General features: G+C 55.1%; 1 protein-coding gene and 2 non-coding genes across 6 annotated transcripts; 1 reads left to right on the top strand and 2 right to left on the bottom strand.

Annotated features, from left to right (window-relative positions):
• Positions 1 to 160: 160 nt before the first annotated feature.
• On the bottom strand, positions 161 to 10330 carry LOC100226446 (sodium/nucleoside cotransporter 1). Of its 4 annotated transcripts, none has more exons than XM_072934158.1 (19): positions 10121 to 10330; positions 9157 to 9274; positions 8444 to 8569; positions 8171 to 8262; positions 7728 to 7819; positions 7148 to 7337; positions 6685 to 6826; positions 5848 to 5961; positions 5407 to 5484; positions 4993 to 5073; positions 4575 to 4655; positions 4306 to 4431; positions 3008 to 3138; positions 2635 to 2803; positions 2245 to 2442; positions 1692 to 1773; positions 1112 to 1210; positions 587 to 698; positions 161 to 485 (listed from the first exon to the last, which is right to left on the bottom strand). In XM_072934158.1, exons 3-19 carry the CDS (start codon positions 8510 to 8512, stop codon positions 362 to 364), a joined length of 1980 nt encoding a protein of 659 aa, XP_072790259.1. In that variant the 5' UTR covers positions 8513 to 8569; positions 9157 to 9274; positions 10121 to 10330; the 3' UTR covers positions 161 to 361. The 4 variants fall into 4 exon arrangements, with proteins under 4 accessions (XP_072790259.1, XP_072790258.1, XP_072790256.1 ...); XM_072934157.1 differs by having other exon boundaries at positions 8444 to 8573; positions 9157 to 9216; positions 10121 to 10329; XM_072934155.1 differs by having other exon boundaries at positions 8444 to 8573; positions 10121 to 10329.
• A 710-nt stretch (positions 10331 to 11040) lies between these two features.
• TRNAH-GUG (transfer RNA histidin (anticodon GUG)) lies at positions 11041 to 11112 on the top strand. The gene has a single exon. It is a non-coding gene; the product is annotated as a tRNA-His (tRNA).
• Positions 11113 to 12339: 1227 nt separating this feature from the next.
• On the bottom strand, positions 12340 to 12411 carry TRNAH-GUG (transfer RNA histidin (anticodon GUG)). Its single transcript has one exon. It is a non-coding gene; the product is annotated as a tRNA-His (tRNA).
• Between the last annotated feature and the right edge of the window lie 10248 nt (positions 12412 to 22659).

Raw genomic sequence — 22659 nt, forward strand, 5'->3', positions numbered from 1 at the left:
TCCATGTCCTGTGAGGGAGAAGAGGGGGGCTGGGACCAGAGCCTAAGGCTGGCAGCAGACTGGGGCTCAGTTTGCAAGGTCTGCAGTGGGCATGGGGTGCAGCCCCAGCAAAGGACCTTGTGCTGTGCAGAACAGCCATAGTCAGGGATCAGAAGGGGTCTGAGGGCAAGCACACAAGAATTGCCATAATTTATTTGGGAGCTGCTCCCTTGTGTCCACAGGGCCAGCACGTGAGGGTGAAGGTTGCAAGGTGCATGCAGCTGTCCGTCAGCACTGGAGCAGAGACCAGATGCTCAGGTTTCTGTTGGAGTTTTTCCTACTTTTGGGGATAGGCCTTGTAGGCCCTGGTGTTCCCCCAGTTCTAGATTGTCCCTGCACAGGACGTGTGGTTGTAGTACACGCAGCACTCCTTGAGCCACAGCACACTCTCTGCCTGCTCAGCCCAGGATCCCGTGAAGGACAGAGTCCCATTTTGGAGCACCGAGCTGGAAGGAGAGACACAGGTCAGGACAAGCTGTTGTGCCAGCCCCTGTCCTTGGGCAGGACCAGATGGCTCTGAGGCCCTCCAGATGGCTCCCACACCCACCTGGCAAAGAGCTGCTTACAGCAGGTATACATAGTGTAGCTGGTCGAGCTGAAGTTGGTGTTGCTGAAGAACATTGCGCAGTCACCCACCTCTGTTGGCACATAGAGGAGACCTGGGGAACAAGGTCTTCTGTTGGGACTTAAGAGGGACCATGGATCCAAATTCCATACCCCAAGCAGACTTTGAGTCCTGTACCCATGCCTGCTCACAAGTCCCACACCCTGACTATACTTGATTGCAGATCCTGTACCGGGACTGTGCAGGTCCCACCTCACACCCCAAGACTTCAGGGAGCTCCTTGCCATACTCCAAAAGTTGCCCATGAAATGTTCCAGCCCAGAGGAAGATGAGGGGCTCCAGGAGAGCTGTTGGGCTTGGGCTGCCTTTGACAGAGCCATGAGGGGAGAGCAGGGGAGACAGGCCAGCCACCTCCATCCCTGAATGCTGCATTTATGGGGGTCTTCAGCCCTGTGCCTGTCCCTCCCTGGATCTCTCTGGCCCTGCTGCCAGTGGGCAGAGACCTACCTGCCAGGCAGGCATTGAGCATGGAGACACACATGCCAGTGAGCAGGGAGCGCAGCACCACAGTGGCAAAGTCACCCTTGCGCTCGGGCACCATGGAAGCTGTGGGGGCAAAACAGACAGTGGGGTGAGTCAGATCCTTGCTCCAGCTCTGTGGAGGGGACAGATAGGAACATCATTATAACCTCCTCAGTCCTGAGCTGGCTCTGCATCATAGTGCCCTGCTGTCTGGAGGATGTGGTGATCCCAGCCAGCACCCAGTGTGCTGTCTGTCCGTCCTGGCAGAGCACTGTGTCCACCCTGCACCCTTGGGTGATCCACCAGAGCCCAGAGCACTCCCAGCACAGGAGTCTCTCTGCTCTTTCCCCTGTGGCTGGGTGACACCCAGGCTTGATGCGCTCTTGCCGATGGGTGCAGTGCAAAATCATCCCAGTCACCTCATGTAAATGTTTTTTATCTGGCAGAGACTGAACATGGAGGCTTGAGGACAGCAAATTCCTCCTGCCTCAGCTGAGCTCTTGCTCCCTGACCCAGGACCCCACTCCCTGAGTGCCCAGGCACTCAGGACATCAGTCACACTCACACATGCCTCCCAGAGTGATGCCAATAGTGCCAAGGTTGGCGAATCCACAGAGGGCAAAGGTGGTGATGCTCTCAGCTCTCTCCTGGAGGGCACAGAAGCAGGGGATAGTCACGTCTGCCCACGAGCAGCCCCAGAGCACCCAGAGCTGAGCACCACATTGGAGCTCCCAGACAGACATGACAGACATCCCCCACCCCAACCCCTTCTCTGTCAGCTACTTTTGGGAGCAAGGATGAGGGCTCTTCCTGGAAGAGGCTGGGCTGGGGGGACATGGGACCCTGTAGCACCATGTTCTATCCAGCAAGGAGCAGAATAAATGGAAAAGGGCTTCACTGACTCCTTCCTCCCATACCCAGCTGTGAGCAAACACCCAAGTCTAACTGGACATAGGTTCTCTCCCACTCCGAGCACCATCATCCTGGTTCAATGTTCTTAGAGGACTTTTCCAAACTAAATGGTTCTCTGATCCTCTGCCTGCCGAGCCGAGTCCTGTGCCCCATTCCAGCTGGCTCTACCCCTCCCTGTGCCTGGCAGGGTGGCAGGTGCCCCTCACAGATATCCACTGCTTCCTGTTCCCGTCCCACTCCTCCAGGCCCATCAGGCGGTTCTTCTTGTATACGGCCAGCTGCTGGTACGCCACAAACTCATTCAGGAAGATCTTGATCCCCAGGAGCTCAGCCACCAGCGGCGAGTCTGCCCAGTCTGCCCCCATGAGAAAGGCCACAGGCATGAGGACATAGGAGCAGATCACCTGGGAAAAGCATCCCAGAAGGGAACGAGTCAGAGCTGACCTGCGCAGCCGCCAGACTGGACATCCACTGCTGGCTTTTGCCAAGAGCCCAGCAAGGGTCTCAGCAGCCCACTGAGGCAGCGGGCAAAGGTGGGGATGGGTGGGGGACGCAGGATCTGTCAGCTCAAACCGTGGGCCTGCTCTTGGGGATACCTGGAAGGTAAGACCCTCAATGTCTACCATCTCCCCGAACCAGCGGAGGGCAGCGTTGATGAACTCCAGCACGGCCAAGAAGGCGATGAGGTTGGCCGCGATGTTGGCCACGAGCCCCACGGAGGTGGCAGCCCCATTGCTAGCAGCTTCCAGGATGTTCTGCTCTTCCCTGCATGGAAAAAGACCCCAATGTACTCATCTGGCTGGGCATCCCCCGTGCCAGGGCAGCGCTCACTCCATGGATGTGTGCACACCACAGGCTCTCCCAGCCTTGGGCCACCCGCAGCGTCCACTTGTGCCCCAAAGTGCCACCACGGCTTCTCTGCAGTAGGACATGTGCAGCCCACTCCAGTGCCCCTCTCCTCAGACTCACCCACAGGAGAGGCGGACGCTTGCTTTGCCCTTGAACTTGGACTCCTCCACTTCAGGGTAGACAAGTTTGGCCATGGCGAGGGCACAGGGCGCAGCCATCACAGAAGCTGCGATCAGTGACGCTGCATCGATCTGCAACGTGCAGACCAGAGGCATAGGCACCTCTGTGCAAGGCTGCGCCCACGACCTGCCACCCCAGGCATTCCAGCACGTGGCTGGCACCAGCTGGTGAGGCTCAGAGCAATTCAGGGCTCTCCACTCACTGAAGGTGTGAAAATTGGCTGTTTTCCCATCTGAGCAGCCATGCATGAGGGCAGCTCGCCTGCATGGAGGTGATTGCTGGAGCTGCAGAGATTGTAGCCTTGCCGATGTTAATCTCTCCTGCTGTTTGACTTAATCATTATGTTCTTGTCTCCTCCTTGTCCCTTTTTATTGGTATCAGAGCAATAGGTTGAATAACACTGTTACCTTCTACCTGCTGACGAAGAGCCAAACTCCCAGCCTCACCCCTCCCCTGGCAACGTCTCATTTCTCTGACCTTCCACCTTTGGTTCCCCATTTAAGGAGAATAATTAATGTTTAAATGGCAGGAGCTCAGGCATCAGGTTGAGGGAAAGATTTGTTCAGAGCACTGATGAACTGGAGAGGGCATCCCTGGGGGCTTGGTGCCAGAAGTGCCCAGGCAATGCTGGAAGAGCAAGGATTCTTCCTTTCAGAGAAGAGGAAGAGGGTGGGTGTTGCTGTTTTTGTTTAAAAGGGGGTTAAAGGGGGGACACTGCTCAGTGATAGCCAGTGAAAAAGTGAGAATCACAAGCAGTTTCAGTTGAATACAAGGAAAAGTTTTCTTGTGGGGGAAACCGGAGAGGTTGGGGGAGAAATCCATCCATAGGATGTTCACCACCAACCTGGACAAGGTCCTGGGCATCCCCCCAGTTGCCATAACCTCAGTTAGCAGGAGGGTGGATCAGAGATCCCTGTCAGAGAGTCTTTCCAGGCTACATTATCCCATGATTCTGTGGGATTTACTCTGGTCGCTGTGCAGGGACACACAGTAAGGGTCCCACAGCACTGCTTTCTGCCTGGCAGGGCTCTAGGGTTCTGGCCAGGCCAGCAAAGGTGGGGCTGGATGAGGTGTCTTTGGGACAAGGGGAGTCTGGACACTCTGCTCTCATCCTGCTTATGGAAGGGGACCACGAGGCACCTGCTGGGGGGTCTTCCCTCAACCCCAGGTCCAGGGCAGTTCTTACATGTCAGTACCCTGTAGCAGGGAGCGTGTGGATCAGCTGCTCGTGCACTCACCCCAAAGGATATGTAGGCACCCATCACGCTGCCTGCAATGGTGGAAAAGCCACCAGTCATCACAGCATGGATTTCTGACATGGTCATGTCCGTGAGGTATGGGCGGATGAGCAGCGGGGCTTCGGTCTGTGGAAGAGAAAACCCTGCTGTCCTTGGGATGGGGCCATACAGGGCCACAGGTCTCACAGGGAAGGAGAAAGAAGACCCTTTCTCCAGGGCATGCTCAGCTACAAGCACTGAGGAGCTGGATCTGCTGCCCAGGACCTTACCTGTCCCACAAAAATGTTGCCTGCCACACTGAGAGTCTCAGTGGCAGTGGTGCCCAATGAGATTTGCAGCAGCCAGGAAATCTGGGGAAAGACAAGGCCACTGTGTTGACAGAGGCTCCAGGGACCCTGCCACCATACCCATGAAGCCAGGCAGTGTTTGGCCCCTGCATGGAGGTGATCCTGGGAAGCACCCCCAGACCAAGTGGAAACATCAGCTCTAGGGTTCAGTTTTTTTGGCCTTCTGAGAAGGACATGTTAGAAAGACAGGAGCTGTGTCTATCCTTTTAAGCAGGACAAATCGCCCCAAATTAGTACCGTGACAATTTTCCTGGGACATCTTTCAGCTGACAGCTGACAGAGAGCCCAACAGGTTCTTCTTCTTTGCACTACCATCCCAGATCATGGAGTAAGGCCCTACCTTGAGAATAACCCACTGCATGACACCGAGGTAGTAGAGGATGGACATCACACAGCTGAGGAAAACAATGATGGGCAGGGCCTGCAGGCAAGGCACAGGGTTAAAGGAGAGCTGAGCCACACATCCCAGCACCCGTGGGCACCAGGCTGGGTGTGATGTGGTACTGCACAGCCAGCCCACACTGGCACTGGGGTGCCACAGCACTTGGCCAGGCTGGCAGGAGGGACAGGGACCAGTGCAAATCCTCCATGGCGCTGAGGAAGTCCACAGCTGGGTACACAGCTGAGGGAGATCCATCTCTGAGATGGCTGAGCTCTACCACAGCAGATCTGGCTGCATTTAGCTTTGCTCTCCAGAACCCAGCAAAGAAGCAGACCAGAAGAAAACCTCCCCATGCCCCAATCCTTGACTGACCTGGAAGGCAAAGACTTCTTCAATGAGTGTGTTCCCAAAGACGAAGCTGGAGCCTGCTTTGGTGTAGCTCAGAAAGTACTGCAAGGGAAGGAGTTACACAGTAGGAGAGAGATCTCCATCAGGTCCTTCCCTGATATCTCATTCTGCCTAGTGAGGTGCTGTGCCTCCAGTCCCACAGCTCACTCACTGCACACCAGAGAATGACCCTCTGAGACCTAAGGTGGGGATACTGGTGGGCTGTCCCAAAGCCACAGGGCTCTGCTACAGCCTGGAAGTGAGAGCACACTGAGGGCTCTGAGCTGCTGAAGAAAACCAGGGAAGAGTTGGCTTCCCTCCAGTCCCAAACATGCAATCCCTGCCGTGTCCCCTCCCTGTGCCACACACTGCTTTTCCTGTAAATCTCAGGGTGCAAGCACAGGATGGGATGAGCAGATGCAGTACCTGGACCTGGTCTCCCAGCCACTGGAAAGCTTGGCTGCCAGGAGTCGTTCGGAGGACAAAGAGTCCGAGTAAGAACTCCAAACCAAGACCCCAGAAAACGGCTCTCCAGGACACCTGGGGACAAAAGCAGAACAGCAGCTGAAATGTTTTCAAGGCCTACAGGCTTCCTCCTCTGGTTTCCAGCTGCTGCAACAGCAGCACACGACAAACACCACACACTGCCCCGGGGTGAAGATAATGGGGAGACCCATAAAGTGTCACAGAAAGCGACAAACGTGGGTTGGTGACAGAGCCAGAAATGAGTTGGTGAGATTCTGGAACTGGCTGGAACATAACTTGCCAGGCTGACCTGGGATACAAGCACAAAGACCTTATGATGATTGGTAGCACAGACCTGCTAGACTGAAACTGTTCGATAACCCTTTGGAGGAGCAGGATGGAGGGACTGCCCAAAGCATTGCAGCAGTTTGGGCTGGAAGCCAGCAGGACTTCAATCACTTCTGACCAAAGCTCCCAAGGCACCTGAAGGCCAGGTGTGGGTCTGGTGCTGGGTTTCAGGGTCTGACCCACTGTGAGGGACATGGCAGAAAACAATGACAGAGGCAATGCAGGGGAGCCCTGGGTTGGGAAGCAGGAAGGAGGGCAATGGGAAGAAGAGCAGTGAGGTGGCTTTGGGGTCTATCCACGCAACCAGTTCAGCTCCCCTGGCTGCACCCAGCTCTGCTGGCCTTCTGCTTCCTCCAGAGAAGGGGATGCCAGGAGGAATGAAGTTCTCCAGTGCTGGGTGGCCACCTCCTGCAGGGGCACTGATGGTCAAGTCACAGCTGGAACACGTACCGCACCATGGTGCTTGGAGCAGGCAAACAGGAACAGCACCAAAAAGCAGAAGCCACCTAATGAGATGAGCTGCTCTGGGTTTCTGCCAGTGTCCAAAACCAGCCACACAATCAGGCCTGCCAGGAGGGCCACCCACAGGAGCCTGCAGAGGAAACCCCAGACTGTCAGCAAGATGATGTCCCCACAGGGAGAGAAGCTGATGAAGGGCAGGAGCCGATTGTGATGGAATTGCCACTGGAAGGTCCATGTATCTGAAGAAACCTGGGGCTCAGGCACAGGTGAGGGGTGTGAACAGCCATCGCACTACTGAGGCAGAGCAGCAAGACATTTCTGCAATGGCTTTTAAGTGGTGCCCAGGCTGGGCCAGGCTCCCCATTTGTGAGGTGCCAGCATGGCACATGCAGAGCCATGGGAGGGAACCCAGGTGCTCAGAAGGATCTGGCCCTTCCTTCTCTTGACTCACCATTTCAGCCACGGCCAGGACTTTTGGAAGCACCTCCCAACGGGGCGGAGGAGCAGCAGAACCTTTGCCCCACAGTGCTTCTGGAAGACCTCCCAGCAGACGTAGAAGACAACCACAGCAGTTATGACCACCAAGGCAAGGGCTCTCTGGAAGTTGAGGTAACAGGCCGCAGTGAAGTAGCACAGGTAGGCTGGAGAGGCACATTGGGAGTCAGAAACATCGGGGCTGTAGGATCACAGGTTCATAACTCACTGGGGCCAACCATGAGGTTCATTTCCTCCCAATGTCCTTCTCTGGCCACCCTTGAGGATCCCATCTTTGTGTGAGGAGATCTTAAGAGCACCACCCCAGCAGGAAGCAGAAGGGGCACATTAAACACTTTGGGCAGGCAGAGAAAGGGCAGGGGGACAGTGAGGTGAAAACAGAACTGGGCAGCAATGGTGCGGTGAGGAGGGGGCAGTGAGGCTGCTGGGAGTGGAAACAACCTTCACACACTTGACAGCGTTCAACCAGTGGAGTCTGGATGCACAGCCAGCCAAAGGGATGGGGGCGTGGAGTCTCAGTGACAGCAAGTCCTCACCTACTCCAAGGAGCCCCAGGAAAACTCTTCTCAACGCCTTGGCATGAGCCTTGCAGAAATGCTTTGCCTTGGATGCTGGCTGCAGGGCTTTCCTGGGGAGAGTCACATGCCAGAGACATTAGAGACGCAGAAGATGGACATGGAAGATCAGCCCAAGCCAAGCCAAACCACCCCAACTGCAGCCAAACCCCCAGAGCCAGGCCATGAGCGTGGCTGCTGCTGGGCACTTCAGCAGCAGGAGGTGGTACAGGTGGGCCATGGTGGGAAACCCCAGCACGCTGGTAAGAAACCATCACCTGCTGTGGGGACAGAGACCTGCCAGTGGCACCCTACAAGGCCACACAGAGCCATCACACACTGTCCCCACCTCAATACCACCCTACTCTGCTCCCAAATCAGGTGTGTCTCTGGCAGAGCTCACACATCTGTGCAGATTATCCCACCTGCAGCAGGAGGAGAATCTCCCTTTTCTTCTCTCCTCTTGGCTCTCACTGCGTGGACCACCACATTCCTCAAAGTGTCTGCTGTTCTCCCCCTGGAAAACATCATCAGCTGGAGCACCCTGTACTCCAGTGGGAAGGGAAGGGGAAGGGAAGGGGAAGGGGAAGGGGGGAAGGGGAAGGGGAAGGGGAAGGGGAAGGGGAAGGGGAAGGGGAAGGGGAAGGGGAAGGGGAAGGGGAAGGGGAAGGGGAAGGGGAAGGGGAAGGGGAACTTACCTTGAAGCTGAAAGCTGGGTTATCTGTGCCCTTGTCAAAGCTATCAAGGGTTATCTGGTTTCCTTCCATCCCCAGAAGCTCCTTCACTTCAGTGTATATGGGCAACTGCACTGGGAGGGTCCGATGCTGGCTGGGGAGAGCAAAATGGGATCACCTCTGGGAAGCTCAAATGTCCCACTCTGCATTTCAGTTTTGGGTCTCTGAGAGGAGAATGCCCCTTGCAGTCAGTATTTAGAGCAGGTCCTGCCCCAGCACATTGAGGGACCATCCTATGGGGTCCCCAGGCCATGGTGCTGCTGTGCTGAATTCCTTGTTCTCCTGTAACTCTAGAGAGGTCTTTACTCTGCCATGCTTCCAAGGAATTATAGGAGAGGACTGTATGCAGCAGGGAGTGCTGGTATTCCTCCTGCAAGTTGGTGACAGTGTCCACCAGCCTCCCCCTTTGCAAGAGGGATTTTTCAAAAAGTATCCTTCATCCTCGAAAGGTCTTGGTACAACCAAGTAAGATGAGGAAGAAGATCCTTTCATGCTGATAATTAGCTGATAATTAGTGAAGGAACAAGGGGTAGGAATGACTCATAGTTTGCATAGGGACTGGTCCTAAAAGAGAATCATACTGGGAGAACTGGTCCAGCAAACACAGAAGAACCAGTGTTATGCCAGGGCAGGAACCCTTGGAGCATCCCATTTGGACACTCTCCTGGTTCCCCTACCTGGAGAAGGATGAGGGCAGAGAGTTGCAGGCAAGGCTGTGATCAACTGCAGAAGCACTTCTGTGTGAGGACAGAGGCAGTAAGATATTGTCTTTGCTTTGAGGAGAATTGTAGAGGTCTGTGCAGAGAAGGAGATTACAGGGTCATCACCAGTTTCCCGCAGTGTCCACTGAAGGGAAAGACAACTCCAAATGCAATAGGTGAAGGTGGGGAGTTTTGGAGAACATCCCCCTCATTGTGGGACCTCGTGGCAGCTGAAGGTGGTGTGGCCAGGGCTCCACAGGCCAGGAGAGCCACCATGGGGAACTACTGGGGTGTCCTGGCCCCATATGTCCCTGGGTTCATGGCTCCTCAGCAGCAGGGCAGGACCCAGGGCCATGGTGGGAACCCAGGAGCTCACACCCCCCTCCAGGGCCTCCCAGCATCGCTGGTGCTCCTGGTGCTCAGGGATGTCTCTCCAGGACCCTGCAGGGATCAGGAAGACCCCTCCCCTCCCCAAGTCCACCACCACTTCAAGAACACTCCCCAGAACCCATCTGGTCTCAGTGGCCCCTCCAGGACCTCACGGAGTTCCACGACCACCCCATGTTCCTGGCTGTGCCCCCGTCTCAGGCTCAGTGCCTCCCAGGGCTGATGCCACCTCCTTGTCCCCCAGCCTGCCAGCCCCAAAATCTCAGTTTCAGTGCAGTGCCATTGGCTGCTGTCCCCCCAGGAGCGGGACCATATGGCCGGGCAGTGACGAGGCAGGGAGCGGAGGAGCCCCCTGCAGTGGCCCCGAGCACTCCTGTCCCTTGTGTCCCCCGCAGCAGCGTGGCCACGGGACCCTCTGCCCCGTGTCGCTGCTCCCCACACTCTCGCACCCCCGGTGGCCTCATCCCCCATGTCCTCACACCCCCGGTGGCCTCGTGCCCTCCCTGTCCTCACGGCTCCCCCGCCCTGGCACCCGCCGTCCCCCGGCACTCACCGCCAGCCCTGCCGGCCCCGCAGCTCCCGGGCCCGTGTCCCGGTTACCCATTAACAGCTCGGTCCAAAGAGCTGGGCTGGGCCTGGCTCCTCCCGGGGCTCACACCCGGCGCGCCCGCGCAGGCCACCGTGCCACCGTCCAAGGAAAGGTCAGCCGCAGGACTTTCGCCCTTGGCAAAACGAGCCTTGAGGAGAGATACTGAAAGTAGAAATCAAACTTTTACCCCTACCCCGGGAAATGCTTCCCAAAGAAAAACAGAGTGGGGCACACGTGGCCTCCAAAGCGTCAGTGACATGAAGTCATGTCCCCTGGTCCCTGTGAAGGACGGGGTGGAAGCCAACAAACACATCCCCTTGCAGTACGTGTCCAAAACCACCTTTTCAAGTGGGACGATGGAACTGTATGCCCAGGTTTGTGCACTCTACTGGTACCTCCCGCTCTTGGTTTGCACAGGGAGCGGTGATGTGGCTCCGAGGGTGCCAAATCGGGGTTGGCAAGAATCACTTCACACATCGGTGATTAATGATACCACGGGGCGCCCGGGGCACCACGTGCCAGACGCGGGCTGTACACAGAGCTCCGTGCCAGCTCCGTGCCAGCTCCGTGCCAGCTCCGTGCCAGCTCCCCGCGCATTCGGCCAGTCGCCTAAAGCTGCCCGGGCCGGGCATGGCGCTGGGCGCTGTGTGGGTGACAAAGGAGGAAACCGTGAAAGCTGCGGGTGCGACGCTGCTCTCAGATCCCTGGCCGCGCCTGGGCGAGGTCCCCCAGCCACGCGTGTGACACTCGCAGCACATCCAGAGCCAGCCGCGCGTGTTGTGACACTCACAATCCACCCACAGCCCGCCCCGCCCCGCCGCACGTCAGCGCCCGCAGCACAAGAGGCGCGGCGCGGCACCGGCCGCCCAGAGCCCCGGTAGCGCGCCGTGATCGTATAGTGGTTAGTACTCTGCGTTGTGGCCGCAGCAACCTCGGTTCGAATCCGAGTCACGGCATCGCCCGGCGGTACCACGGCACACGGGCTCCGCTTTTTGCCCTATTTTGAATGTAATGATATTCTTTTTAGTTTAATTTTTTTATTTACTTGATTTATTTTTATTTAATTCCATTTCTTTTTATCTATGTAATGTAACTTAATTTTCATTTTAGTTTTAAAGTTTTTCTTCTATTCTTATACTTAATAATATTTTCTTTAATTTTCTTTATTATATTATATTTTAAATTTTGATTTATTTATTTACCTTTATGTCATCAAATGTTATTTTTCCTAGTTTTTTCTATTATACTTTACTTTAATATTTAATTTAAATACTATTTTATAATATATTTTTAATATATAGTTTAACATTTTTTAATATATATTTAACATTTTGTCTAATATTTTTAATATATTGTTTTATCCTATTTTAAATTTAATTATGTAGTTATTTTATTATATGTACTTTTATTTTACTTACTCTATTGGTATAATTTTATTATATATTTAATATATTTTTTATTTTAACTTAATTTTTAAGTTCTATTTTTATTTCAATTTTACTCTTAGTTTGTACCCCATCCTCTCCTCTCCTCTCCTCTCCTCTCCTCTCCTCTCCTCTCCTCTCCTCTCCTCTCCTCTCCTCTCCTCTCCTCTCCTCTCCTCTCCTCTCCTCTCCTCTCCTCTCCTCTCCTCTCCTCTCCTCTCCTCTCCTCTCCTCTCCTCTCCTCTCCTCTCCTCTCCTCTCCTCTCCTCTCCTCTCCTCTCCTCTCCTCTCCTCTCCTCTCCTCTCCTCTCCTCTCCTCTCCTCTCCTCTCCTCTCCTCTCCTCTCCTCTCCTCTCCTCTCCTCTCCTCTCCTCTCCTCTCCTCTCCTCTCCTCTCCTCTCCTCTCCCCTCCCCTCCCCTCCCCTCCCCTCCCCTCCCCTCCCCTCCCCTCCTCTATTTCGGTCTATTTTTAAATTTAATTTTATTATTTTATTTATTACTTCTACTTTTATGTTATTTTTTTCATCTTATGTTGTTTTCTTGTTTTCTGTCCCTCCGCTCCTTCTCTCCCCATGCCCGCAGACTCCCCGCGCCGGGCGAGCCCAGCTCGGCCTGCCCCCTCAGCCCCGCCGGCAGCCGATACAAAAAAAAGAAACAAAAATGAAATATCGGCGCGACGTGCCCAAAAACCAGAGCGTGCGGTGCTTGAGGGGGAAACCGCAAAAAGCGGAGCCCGTGTGCCGTGGTACCGCCGGGCGATGCCGTGACTCGGATTCGAACCGAGGTTGCTGCGGCCACAACGCAGAGTACTAACCACTATACGATCACGGCGCGCTACCGGGGCTCTGGGCGGCCCGCGCCGCGCCGCGCCTCTTGTGCTGCGGGCGGTGACGTGCGGCGGGGCGGGGCTGGGTATGGGTGAATTGTGAGTGTCACAGCACGCGGGGCTGGCCCGGGTGAATTGTGAGTGTCACAACACGCGGGGCCGCTCTGGGCGCTCCCGCAGCGCTCCCGCGGCATTCCCGGGGCTCCGCACCGGAGCCCGCCCCGCGTTCCCTGCGCGGCCGGGGCGGTGGCGATGGGCCCCGGGCTCGCACCTCGCCCTCCGCCCGCCCGGTCATCCCAGGCCGGGCCGTGGCCCCGGCGCTCTCACGGCCCTCACCCACTCCCTGGCCCCAGCCCCGAATTTCACTCTGTGTCTGACCCCAGCTGCGGCGCTCACCTCCTCTCCTTTTTCCTCTGCCCTCGGCCCAGCTCCCTGCTCTGGCCCTGATCCGGACCCTTCCCCTCATCCCAGCCCCCTGTATCCTCGGGCAACCCTGTTCCCCGAGCTGTAATCTCGCCTCTTGCTCCCCTGCGTATTTCTCAGACAGTAAAGTTTCCCCCAACCACAGGATTAATGAACGATTGGGCACAGAGTGATCAGAGAAGAGAGGGACTAAGGATTTTATGCCCCAGAAACAGCAGCAGGTATCACTCTGTGCCAGACTCCTGGTTTCTCCTGCACAAGCACATATCAATTCCTAATGGCTCTCCTCTCACCACTGCTGCTGCTTTCCTGCTCCCAGTATTAAAGGTTCTTTCATTTTCACAGATATGCAAAGAATTCCAAACACCTGGGACCAAAGAGATTTCTTCACATCAAATATTTTAGAGTGATTGCAGCATGACTCGTTCTTTCTGAGTAGCTGGAGCTGGTCATAGCAACATCATCTCCTTCATTTGGGATGAGCTCATCGCTTGTCATACATATGCACCTCCCATGGGAGGGGGTACAGGGAGTGGCAGGGGACACCTACAACCATGCTGGCCATGTCCGTACACCCCATCCATCCTGGTGTATCTGCTGCAGCTGGAAAATCCTAAATCTAGAACAGTCTTCCTGTGGCTTGGGGCAAACCAAGGAAATACCCTGTGTGCCTTGATTACTCTGTGAAGTAATTGCTCCTGCCACTCTGAGCTCATCTTGCTCATGACCAGCCCAAAAGATCTCAGAGTGGTGGAGGAAGACAGAGTGGTTTTCTTGTGTCCTCCCTTTGTCTATGCCCACCTCATCCTGTCCTCAGCAGTTTGCTGGTGTGCACCGCTGGTCGCTCAGCAATGATGGGATCCTTTGGAGTGGGAGATGCTCTCCCATGTCAAACTGGCTGACCAGGAGATGCTGAAGGGGTATCTGAATGACCTGAGTGTCCACATGCTACTGTCCTGCTCCAGTCCCAGCTTTCTCCCTCTCTTGAGCATGTGCCGAGATCCCAGTCCATGTTTTAATGGGGCTGCAGGGATACTGGTTTTGCTCCTGAGTGTCCAACCCTGTCACCATCTGTGTCCTTATGCTGGAACAAAGTAGGTGCAGCCACACTTGAAGGAGATACGTGGTTCTCCTCCCATGCCCAAGGAGTTTGACATCATCATCCCCTTAACTGCACCAAGGATAAAAATCCAACCAACAGACACCTGCAGGACAGGAGTAGCTGAGCTGTAGAGGTGGGATCACTGCAATCTCTGAATCCCAGCTCATGAGCTTGTGAAGGGAAAAAGTCCCTGTGCTGCCCTGTGCCTGGTCTCTTTTGTCTTCTTCCACAGTGGCACAATGCCATGAGCTGGGCCGTGTCCCTGGGGAAGGAATAAGCCCAGCTCCATGTTTATCTGGACAGTGTGGGACCCACAGGAGACAGTGGGCATGCTCTGGCAGGACATGCTGTCCATGGCTGGCAGGGCCTACAGTGGCACCCAAGATGACCAGGAGATTCCTCCTTGGGGATTTGCAGGAGCAGGCACAGTGGGACCCCTGAGGCTGGTGTCACCACGGCCTTTATCCCAACTCCTGGCCTGGCAGGATGCAGGGCCCATGTTTGGGTGGGTGGGTGGTGCTGGGCACTGCTCACACAGGGCACAGTGTGGCATGGAGGAGACAGTGGGGCCTGTGGTTTGGCTTCTTGGCAGATGTTTCTTTCCAGAATGTGGAAGCTGACAGAATTACAATGACCTCAGCTGCTGGAACGGGCATGGTTGAGATAACACTGCAGCCATACAGGAGAGTCAGCCAAACATGGAAGTAAGCAGGGAGGTGGAAAGGACCCAGAGATAAGGTACCGGGTGTGGATGAGAAGGAGGAGGTAAGAAACTGCTGCCACCCATCGCTGGCAGTGGTGGCCTGTCCCAGCAACTTTCTGCTGTAGGCTGCCCTCCCCAACAGAACAGGGATGAGAGCACTCCTAAGGAAACCTTGCCTGGTTATCTGGGCCACAACCACCCTTTGCCTCGTGCTTTTTAGTCCAGATGGTTTGGACCTGCCAGGATGAAGGGAAAGATGATTTTGTGTGGGCATTGAGAGCCCCATCTGTCTGCTGAGTAACCTGATCCCTTCAGGATGCTTTAGGTTACTCCGGGCAGGATGGCTGCTCCAGGCAGGCTCCTCTGCTCTTCCCACCCTGCTCTGTCCCTCAGTGTCTTTTCTCTGAGCCCTCTGATGCCTGTGGGTTGCTTTCAGTGGGATTTTAAAAGTGCCTGGAATGTCAAAACACCAGTGCAGGCAGACAGAGAGTGCTGCTGTGCCCAGACGTTGCCACTCTGTGGCACAAATATAAATCTTGCAGCTGGCAGAGGGACAAGCACAATTCATCACTGCACGGCTGTCTCACCTGCTCTGCCCCTCAAGCAGCCTCTTCGGCTGTTCCCTCGCTGGGGCAGCCCCTGGTCTCCTTTCCCAGTCTCAGGAAGGCAGATGGAAGCAGAGGAATCCCCACCACATCCTCTTTTTCTTGCAGATTGCTCAAGCAGCCACAGGAGCAGTGCTGGTGCTGGGGAGGCAGGATGGATGCCAGCGCTGTGAGGAGGTGCTCTGTGTTTTACTGGAGATGAAAAAGCAGTGGTGCTGGCCAGTGCTCTCCTCTCTGGCTATTCAGAGGCCATTAACCCAACTTGGAAATTGCTCTGCTGTTGAAATCCCACCTTCCTTTCCTAAGGAAATCAGAGCAACTCTACCATCATGCCCAGCATCCCATATTCCCATCCTCATAGGCACTGCTGGGGCAGAGCTGGACGCTGGAGCAAGAGCAAGGAAAGCTTCTGGGACTGGGACAGTTTGAAGGTGAAGGTTTGTGGAGATTTTAGGAGTGAAGAACAAAACACCTGAACTGGGAGACAATTGCCAATAACCTGACTTCATCCTGTCCCCACCATCCTCTTCTAGGGCCACAAAGGCGGGCTGAGGGCTGGAGCCTCTCTGCTCTGGAGCCAAGCTGGGAGAACTGGGGGGAAGAGAAGGCTCCAAGGAGAACTCCGAGCCCCTTCCAGTGCCTAAAGGGGCTCCAGGAGAGCTGGAGAGGGACTGGGGACAAGGGCCTGCAGTAACAAGACAAGGGGGAATGGCTTCCCACTGCCAGAGGGCAGGGTTAGATGGGATACTGGAAGGAATTCTTGGCTGAGAGGGTGTTGAGATCCCTGCACAGGTTGCCAAGAGAAGCTGTGGCTGCCCCATCCCAGGAAGTGTTCCAGGCCAGGCTGGACAGGTCTTGGAGCAGCCTGGGACAGTGGAAGTTGTCCCTGCCTTGCCTGGCTCCAACACTCAGAAATCAAAGAAAATTATTGGAACAGGGATTTATCAAAGCTGTCCTGTCCAAAACCCAGGGAGCACAGCCCAGAGCAACCTCTTGAGCTCTTTCCTTGTGTGTCCAGCATCCAGCTGAAGATGGAATGTGAGGAAAGTGTCCCAGGGGAGAACCATCCATCCTGCAGCCCTAAATAAATGCTGCCACATGCCTGTGTGTGCCCTGCCTGATTCCAGCTGCCAGCCCCAGCTCTCACTCTGCCTTTGTCTGTGCATAGCAGGAGCCTCCTCCTGCTGCAGGATTTATGGCCTCCACACAGCCACCTCTTAACCCAGGTTTGTGCTGCTGAATGGGCAGAAAACAGGCCACCATCAGCTGCCAGGCAGCCTGCCAGCCCTCACCTCTCCACTTCTTGCACTCATCTCTGAATTCACCTTCATTTTCTGCCTTTCAGCCTTTTCAGAGAAATTGGGCTGGTGGCAATTGCAATTGATCCCCTCTCTGTGGGAGCAATGGCCACTGTTTTGCTCCTGTGCACTGAGCCCATCTTCCTGACAGCTGATGACAGCCCTATTAAGAGATATAAGGGGATTCCAGGGTGGGTGTTGCCCACAGGCAACAAAAAGCTGTCTGGAGAAGGACCCAGCTGTGTGAGCATGGCTGTTGAAGCTGGATTAATCAAACCCACCATTAACCCCTTCCCGGGGCACTCAGGTCCCCTGCCAGCCCCACAGCACAGGCCCCCACCAGCACATTGCTCTGATTGAGCTGCAAACGCTCCAGCTCCTTCGTTTCCTCAGCCTCAGATCGATGAGGGCAGGCAGCTCCAATCAATTCCACTTTCCCACTTGCTATTGAGTTCAGATCCATGCTCTCACAGCTGGTCCCAGTTCCTTCATTCATTCAGAACGGGGATTCAGGCATTTTATCCCAGCTGGATGCTGTTTTGTTCTTGCAGGATCAAACCCTTTGGTAGGACCAAATAAAACCCAAAAATGGAGGGCGGGCAATAAAGGGACTGAATCTGTGCTATGGTTGAAGCCCCAAGAGCATCCACCTGGCTGTCAGAGTGTGGAAGTGGGTGGCTGGATGAAGCCATGCAATTTGCATTATATAATAGAGCTGTTGCCACCAAGCCAGCATCTGTCATGAGGTTTTCCTGTCATGATCCTGGTTTTGTTACAGAAAAGCTCCTGTGTCTTGGTTCCCCCGTCCCCATGGGAGCTGAGTGGGGAGAATTCAGCTCACTGGGACTTGAGCCCACACAAACTGATTTTGCAAAAAAAAAAAAAAACCCCCAAAAAAAAACCACCCCCAAAAAAAAAACAACCCATAAAAACCCCACACATCAAAGAGTTTACATAACAGCTGCGTTTGGAAATTTCCCTCAAACCTTGCATTTGTCAGTGAAAGAAGTGTTTCTCACCCTCTGGGTGTCAGTCCTGCAGTCATTTTTCTCTCCTCTCTTGTCACCCAGCTCTCTCACTGGCCTGTCCCCAGGATGCTGCACCTGAACCTGTGGAAATGAAGTTCCCAGGCTCTCCACACCTCGTCAAAGTGTTAATGAGCTGATGGACCACATACAGAGCAGTTGTGACACTCGGAATCCTGATGTGCAGAGGCAGGGACCAGGCTCGGCGTGGCTGAGGTGATGGCCCATGGATCTGGCTCCAAGCTGGCAGACATCTTTTAGCAAGTTGTCATCTCCTCTTTTGGTCAATTAGCATTGCCTCAGTTATGCTATCAACTGTATAACAATTTTGGTTTTTTACAGAAAGGCTGGAGAGCTGCAAAAAGTGCCAGCAGAAATCTTTGTGCATATCCTGCCTAGGCTTTATGGTCTCCTGGTGCTAATGTGTAGCAGAACTTCCCCCGGACACAATCCCTGCCTCTAAAAACTCACAAGTCTCCTTTGTGCTAGTCTTTGTATTTAATATGTATTTATGGATTTTTTCTGTGGATTTTTGTGGTCTTGTTCCTAAACCACGTAGCATCTGCAGCAGCCCCTGGCAGGGAGGGCTACTGTGTGCTGAGTCTCCTCCTTGTCTTATCACTGTTATTTCAGCCTCTCCCACCTCCCCCCACTGTGCAGATCTGTACTCTGTGATCCCAGCTCTCTTTCCTGTGCCAAAGAGCTCTGGTCCTTCAAGGACCCCATGTGCAGAGCCCTTGCATCCTCCTGTTGCCCTTCTGTGCACATTTTCCAGCTCTGCTGTATCCTTGGAATAGGGGGACCAAAAATGCACATAGACTGGGACTGGCTAGGGAATAGTGATAGCTCTGATTTCATCTCTCCTTTTTCCTGACCTTTCCTATCAGCTTGACAGAGAGTCTTTGAGGTTTTGACTTCTGCTGAGTGCTGAGGGGACAGTTTCACAGACTGTCAGAGCTCCCAGTCTCAGAACCCATCACTTTGGACAAGAGCCTGGGCTTGGTTTCCCCATGTGTGTCACTTCCCTAACACTGGCTTTTGTCTCATTTTATTGTCAACTTCCTAAGCCTCTCAAAGTCCTCCTGCAAGGCTTAGCATGCATCCACAATTTCCAGAATAATTCAATATTACTGCAGATTTTGCCGTTGACCTCATCTTGTCAAAAGATCTGCATTTGGAAATGCAGGGACTTCTGCTGGATCACCTCAGGGGCCTGCAGGCTTTTTCCAAGAAAGCACTAGCTATGGAAAAGAGAAATTCACTGCAAGAGAGCTGTATCGACTCTTCCCCAATATGTCATATTTATCCATCTGTTCCCTAACGATGCCAGTTTCCTCCTCCGTATGCCAATTTTTGTTCATTTGCAGAGAACAGATGTGTCATTTATCAGCCTGGGACTCCCTGGCTCCCTCCCAGGAAGCAATTCTGGTGTCACAGTTGCCACCTTCCAATCCTCACGTCCCCTGCTGTAGCCAGTCCTGGAGTTGGTTCGGCTGTCACCCAGCAGATGTGACATCCTCTCGGTCCCTGCTGTGCCACACAATGGGGGGTGAGTGGGTTGCTCCTGGGCAGGAAAGGAGCGGGCACACAGACACTCCAAAGCTCCTGCAAAAGGCTTTTGTTTGAAGCTGTGGAAGAAGAACCTGGAGATTCCAGGAGCTGCAGGCTTCCCTGCAAGGCAGGGTCGATGCTGGCATCAGGGGAAGGAGTCGCCCCAGCACCTGAGTCAGGTGCCAGCCTGAGTGAGTCAGCGGGAGGGGACAGGGGCAGGGACCTTCTCCCGATCCCCTGAGTCACAGGAAGCTGCTGCCTGCGGACGCTGAGATGTGTCTGCACCACCCAAGGTTCAACTGGAGCGAAAGGTTTGCCATGAAGACGTGGCACGATCTCTCCTCAGCCCGGGGAAAGTGCCGTGTGCTGTTCTTGGCCCAGCTGCCACACAGGGCTCTTGTCCCCAGCTGGGGGCGAGCGCCAGGACCACTTCAGGCAGCTGAAGCAGCTCCTCAGGCCCTGGAGGATGGATGAGGGCTGAGGATGCACACAGCTCTCCGCTGGGCTGGCAGGAGCCCGGAAGACATTACCTGGATTTTTCTTCCTGGTGCATGCTCTGACCTGTCTGGATTTACCCAGGCAAGCAGCTCCTCTGCTAAGAGGAAGGGCAACGCTGTGAGGACCAGCCCGGAGATCTCAGCAAAGAGCTCCTGGACCCGTCAGAGGTGAAGAGGGTGGGAGCAGAGATTCCAGTGCAGAGGACCAGCCTTGCATCCTTGCACACACCTGGAGAAAGCCCTTCTGCCTCCCCTGTTCCCATGGCCCCTCAGAGTGAACCACAAATCACATCTGCAAGCCATGGGTTGTCAACTTCCTATCTGAGGACTGTGCAAACGGCTTCAGAGCCATCCTTCCCTCCTTCCTGGGGGCTCCATGGGCTGTGGGCAGTGCCAGCAGCAGGCAGCCCCCCGGGCTGCACATCCCACCTGGGGATGCTTCCTGCAGAGAGAAGCTAAAATGTGGAGTCTGGCACGCAAGTGGTGCAGCCTGTGCTCCCTCATCCTCTCCCGTCTGCCAGTCCCACCCCGCCTCCCCTGCCAGCCCCTACACCCGCAGCACTCCATGGCAGCCATCTGTCACCGTGAGCCGCGGTGACTCGCAGGCAGAGTGGCATCACAGCCACCCTTGTGGCGTCGGGGTCAGTCTCTACAGTGCAGGCATCAAACCTGGGTCCCGACAGGAATAAGGTATGGAGCATGTAAACAGTTGGGATTGGAGCAGCATCAGCTGCAGCACAAGCTGCAGACAGATTCTGGCTTTGGCAGTGGGAATGTAGAAATCTGTCACTGCTCCTCCAAACCTGAAGTGAACCACTGTGAACAGAATGATGTCACCAGCCTCTTGTCGTGACTGCAGAAAAGAATATGAGCAGCCTGTGCCTGTGCCAAGCCATGCAGGTGGTAAAATCATTTGGTCTCCTTCTGGAGGCCCCTTAAAGCTCCCCGAGCACAAAGAAGTCTCCCAGGGGAGCTCTCACCTCAGCTGTGTTCTTATCTCAGCTGTGTTCTTTTCACCTGCTGCCTGTGCTGCTGCCTAGGTGGTTTGGCCAAGGGGAAGCTCCAGTCTGAGGGCTCAGGTGAGTCCAGGGACTTTGATTCCCCTCTAAGCTCTGCTGAAGCCTGAGGTGAGGTGATCCCTCAGAGGCACAGATCAGAGTACAGGGCTACATTGGGCCAATCTGGAAGAGAAACAGGCCCAACAAATGGTGCAGAGGTGCTGGGGTCCTACATGGGCACAGACCACAGACCTTTGTCAAATCCCAGCACGGCCCCGGCACAGCTGCCTCTCCAAGGAGGGAGAGATGTGGGGGATATGCCAGGACTGGATGAGAAGGAAGAACCTTTGCAATTCCTCTAATATGGTAGTATTTTAAAAAGCCAAACACCAGCACAAAGCTAGATCCCTCCTCGGTCCCCTCTCTGGAGACACTGAGCGTGTGTTTTCCAGGCCTGAGGATTTAACAAGAGCCATCTCCTACAGCTGTTGCTGAACATCCTCCCTGGTTACTAATAGAGGGTGGAAGTGCTTTCATTCTCAAGTGCCATTAGCCCTGCTTCCTTCCAAATGCTGGACAGGCAAATTTATTGAGAAACTCTGCATTTTCTGCATGTTAATAAGTCTCTTCATCTGAGAGCCTGGGAGTGAGGTCTGCTGCTACACTGCTGCAAACACAGCCTGATGATCACTTTGTTCCTCACAGATGCTTTTTCTCCTGCTGCCTTTTGCATCTTGCAATCCCCATGCTTTGACATTTCCTGTGCCATTTTCTGGGTTTCATGGCTGTCTTCTCCCTTTGGAGGAAGCTCCCTTGGTGTATAGTGGACCTGGCAAATTTGGAAGGCTTTCTCAAGCAGAAGTGTGCTCAAGGAAGCAGGAAATCTGGGACTTAGTGGGCTCCCTGGGCACATGCTGGGCATGTACCGTGCCAGGCTAGCACAGGAAGCTCAGTTCCTTGGCAGCCCCATCCTCACTCTCCCTCCTGCACAGGGCTGGTAGGAAGGTCACCATGAGAAACTTCTCTCCCCAGCTAGGCACCCTGACAGCGAGATCCCAGCATCTGTCCCCACACCGTGCAGGACTATGGCTCCTGGTGTGAGGGCAGGCAGGGACACACTGTGGTGTCTGTCCCTGCTCACTGGATGCCTCTGCATGCTTCACAGCTTGCAGTGGGACCTCTGTGGGAGTCCTGCTCTTGGAGCATCTGGCCCTTTTCTTTCTTCATGGCCTTCAGGGGATTCAGCCTGTGAGCCTGGAAGCAGGTTTGGGTGATGGTGTGTATAGAGAAAGGGATGTGAAGGATTTGGGGACATAGGTCTGGAAACAGGGCTGCTGGGGCATCGGAGAACACGGGGAGATGGTCTCGGTGAAGAGTGAGCAGAGAAGGCTGCTGGCTGGTGATGGCTGTGTGTCCAGCGGGAGCAGTCAGAATGTGTTTTTTTGTTGCTTCCATGGCCTCAGGCTCTGCTGCCATGCCCCGACAGACTGCTCCCAGTGCCATATTCCCGCTGCATCCCAGGGGATGTCCTCGAGCCCCTGTGTTGGGGATCAGCCCTGCACGCTCACTCCAATGTCTCTGCACATCCAGCTTAACTCAGCGCTCTCCCCAAGCACTTCCCTGCCTTGTCCCTGCTCACCCCTTCCCGCAGCGTTCCTTGCGGCGGTCCACAGCGCCCGCCTTGTGTTTGTGTGTCTCCTTGGAGCGAACAGCTGCGGGGGTCCCGCACGGGGCTGCTCGCACCGAACACCTCCGAGGCAGCGGGTCTGCCCCGAGGAGCTCGGATGAGCCCGTGGGCTCCTTCCAGCTCAGGACACTCTGTGGTCCCGTGAGGGACCCTTTACCGCCCTGCCTCGCCGCCTGTCTCCTCGGTGCCGAAGGACGCTCCGGGGCGGCGGGGGGCAGCGCCGGGGCCGGACGGGGAACGAGCCGCCAGCCCGCGGCAGCCGGAGCGCGGGGGGCGGCCCGGAGCGCTGAGGAGGGCCGGGCGCGGCGGAAGGCGGCGGGAGCGGGGCGGGCCCCGAGGGAGGCGGGCCGGGGAGGCCGGGCCG

Source organism: Taeniopygia guttata, chromosome 10 (assembly GCF_048771995.1).
Source record: "Taeniopygia guttata chromosome 10, bTaeGut7.mat, whole genome shotgun sequence".
NCBI lineage: Eukaryota > Metazoa > Chordata > Aves > Passeriformes > Estrildidae > Taeniopygia > Taeniopygia guttata.

What these genes read in the sequence shown, in the direction of transcription:
- LOC100226446 (XM_072934158.1), bottom strand. Translation starts at nt 8,512, where the DNA reads ATGGAAGGAAACCAGATAACCCTTGATAGCTTTGACAAGGGCACAGAT. An exon ending in TGCAGTGGGTTATTCTCAAG is followed by an intron (nt 4,656 to 4,992) that starts GTAGGGCCTTAC and finishes GTCTTTCCCCAG; the next exon opens with ATTTCCTGGCTGCTGCAAAT. An exon ending in GCAACATTTTTGTGGGACAG is followed by an intron (nt 4,432 to 4,574) that starts GTAAGGTCCTGG and finishes TCTCTTCCACAG; the next exon opens with ACCGAAGCCCCGCTGCTCAT.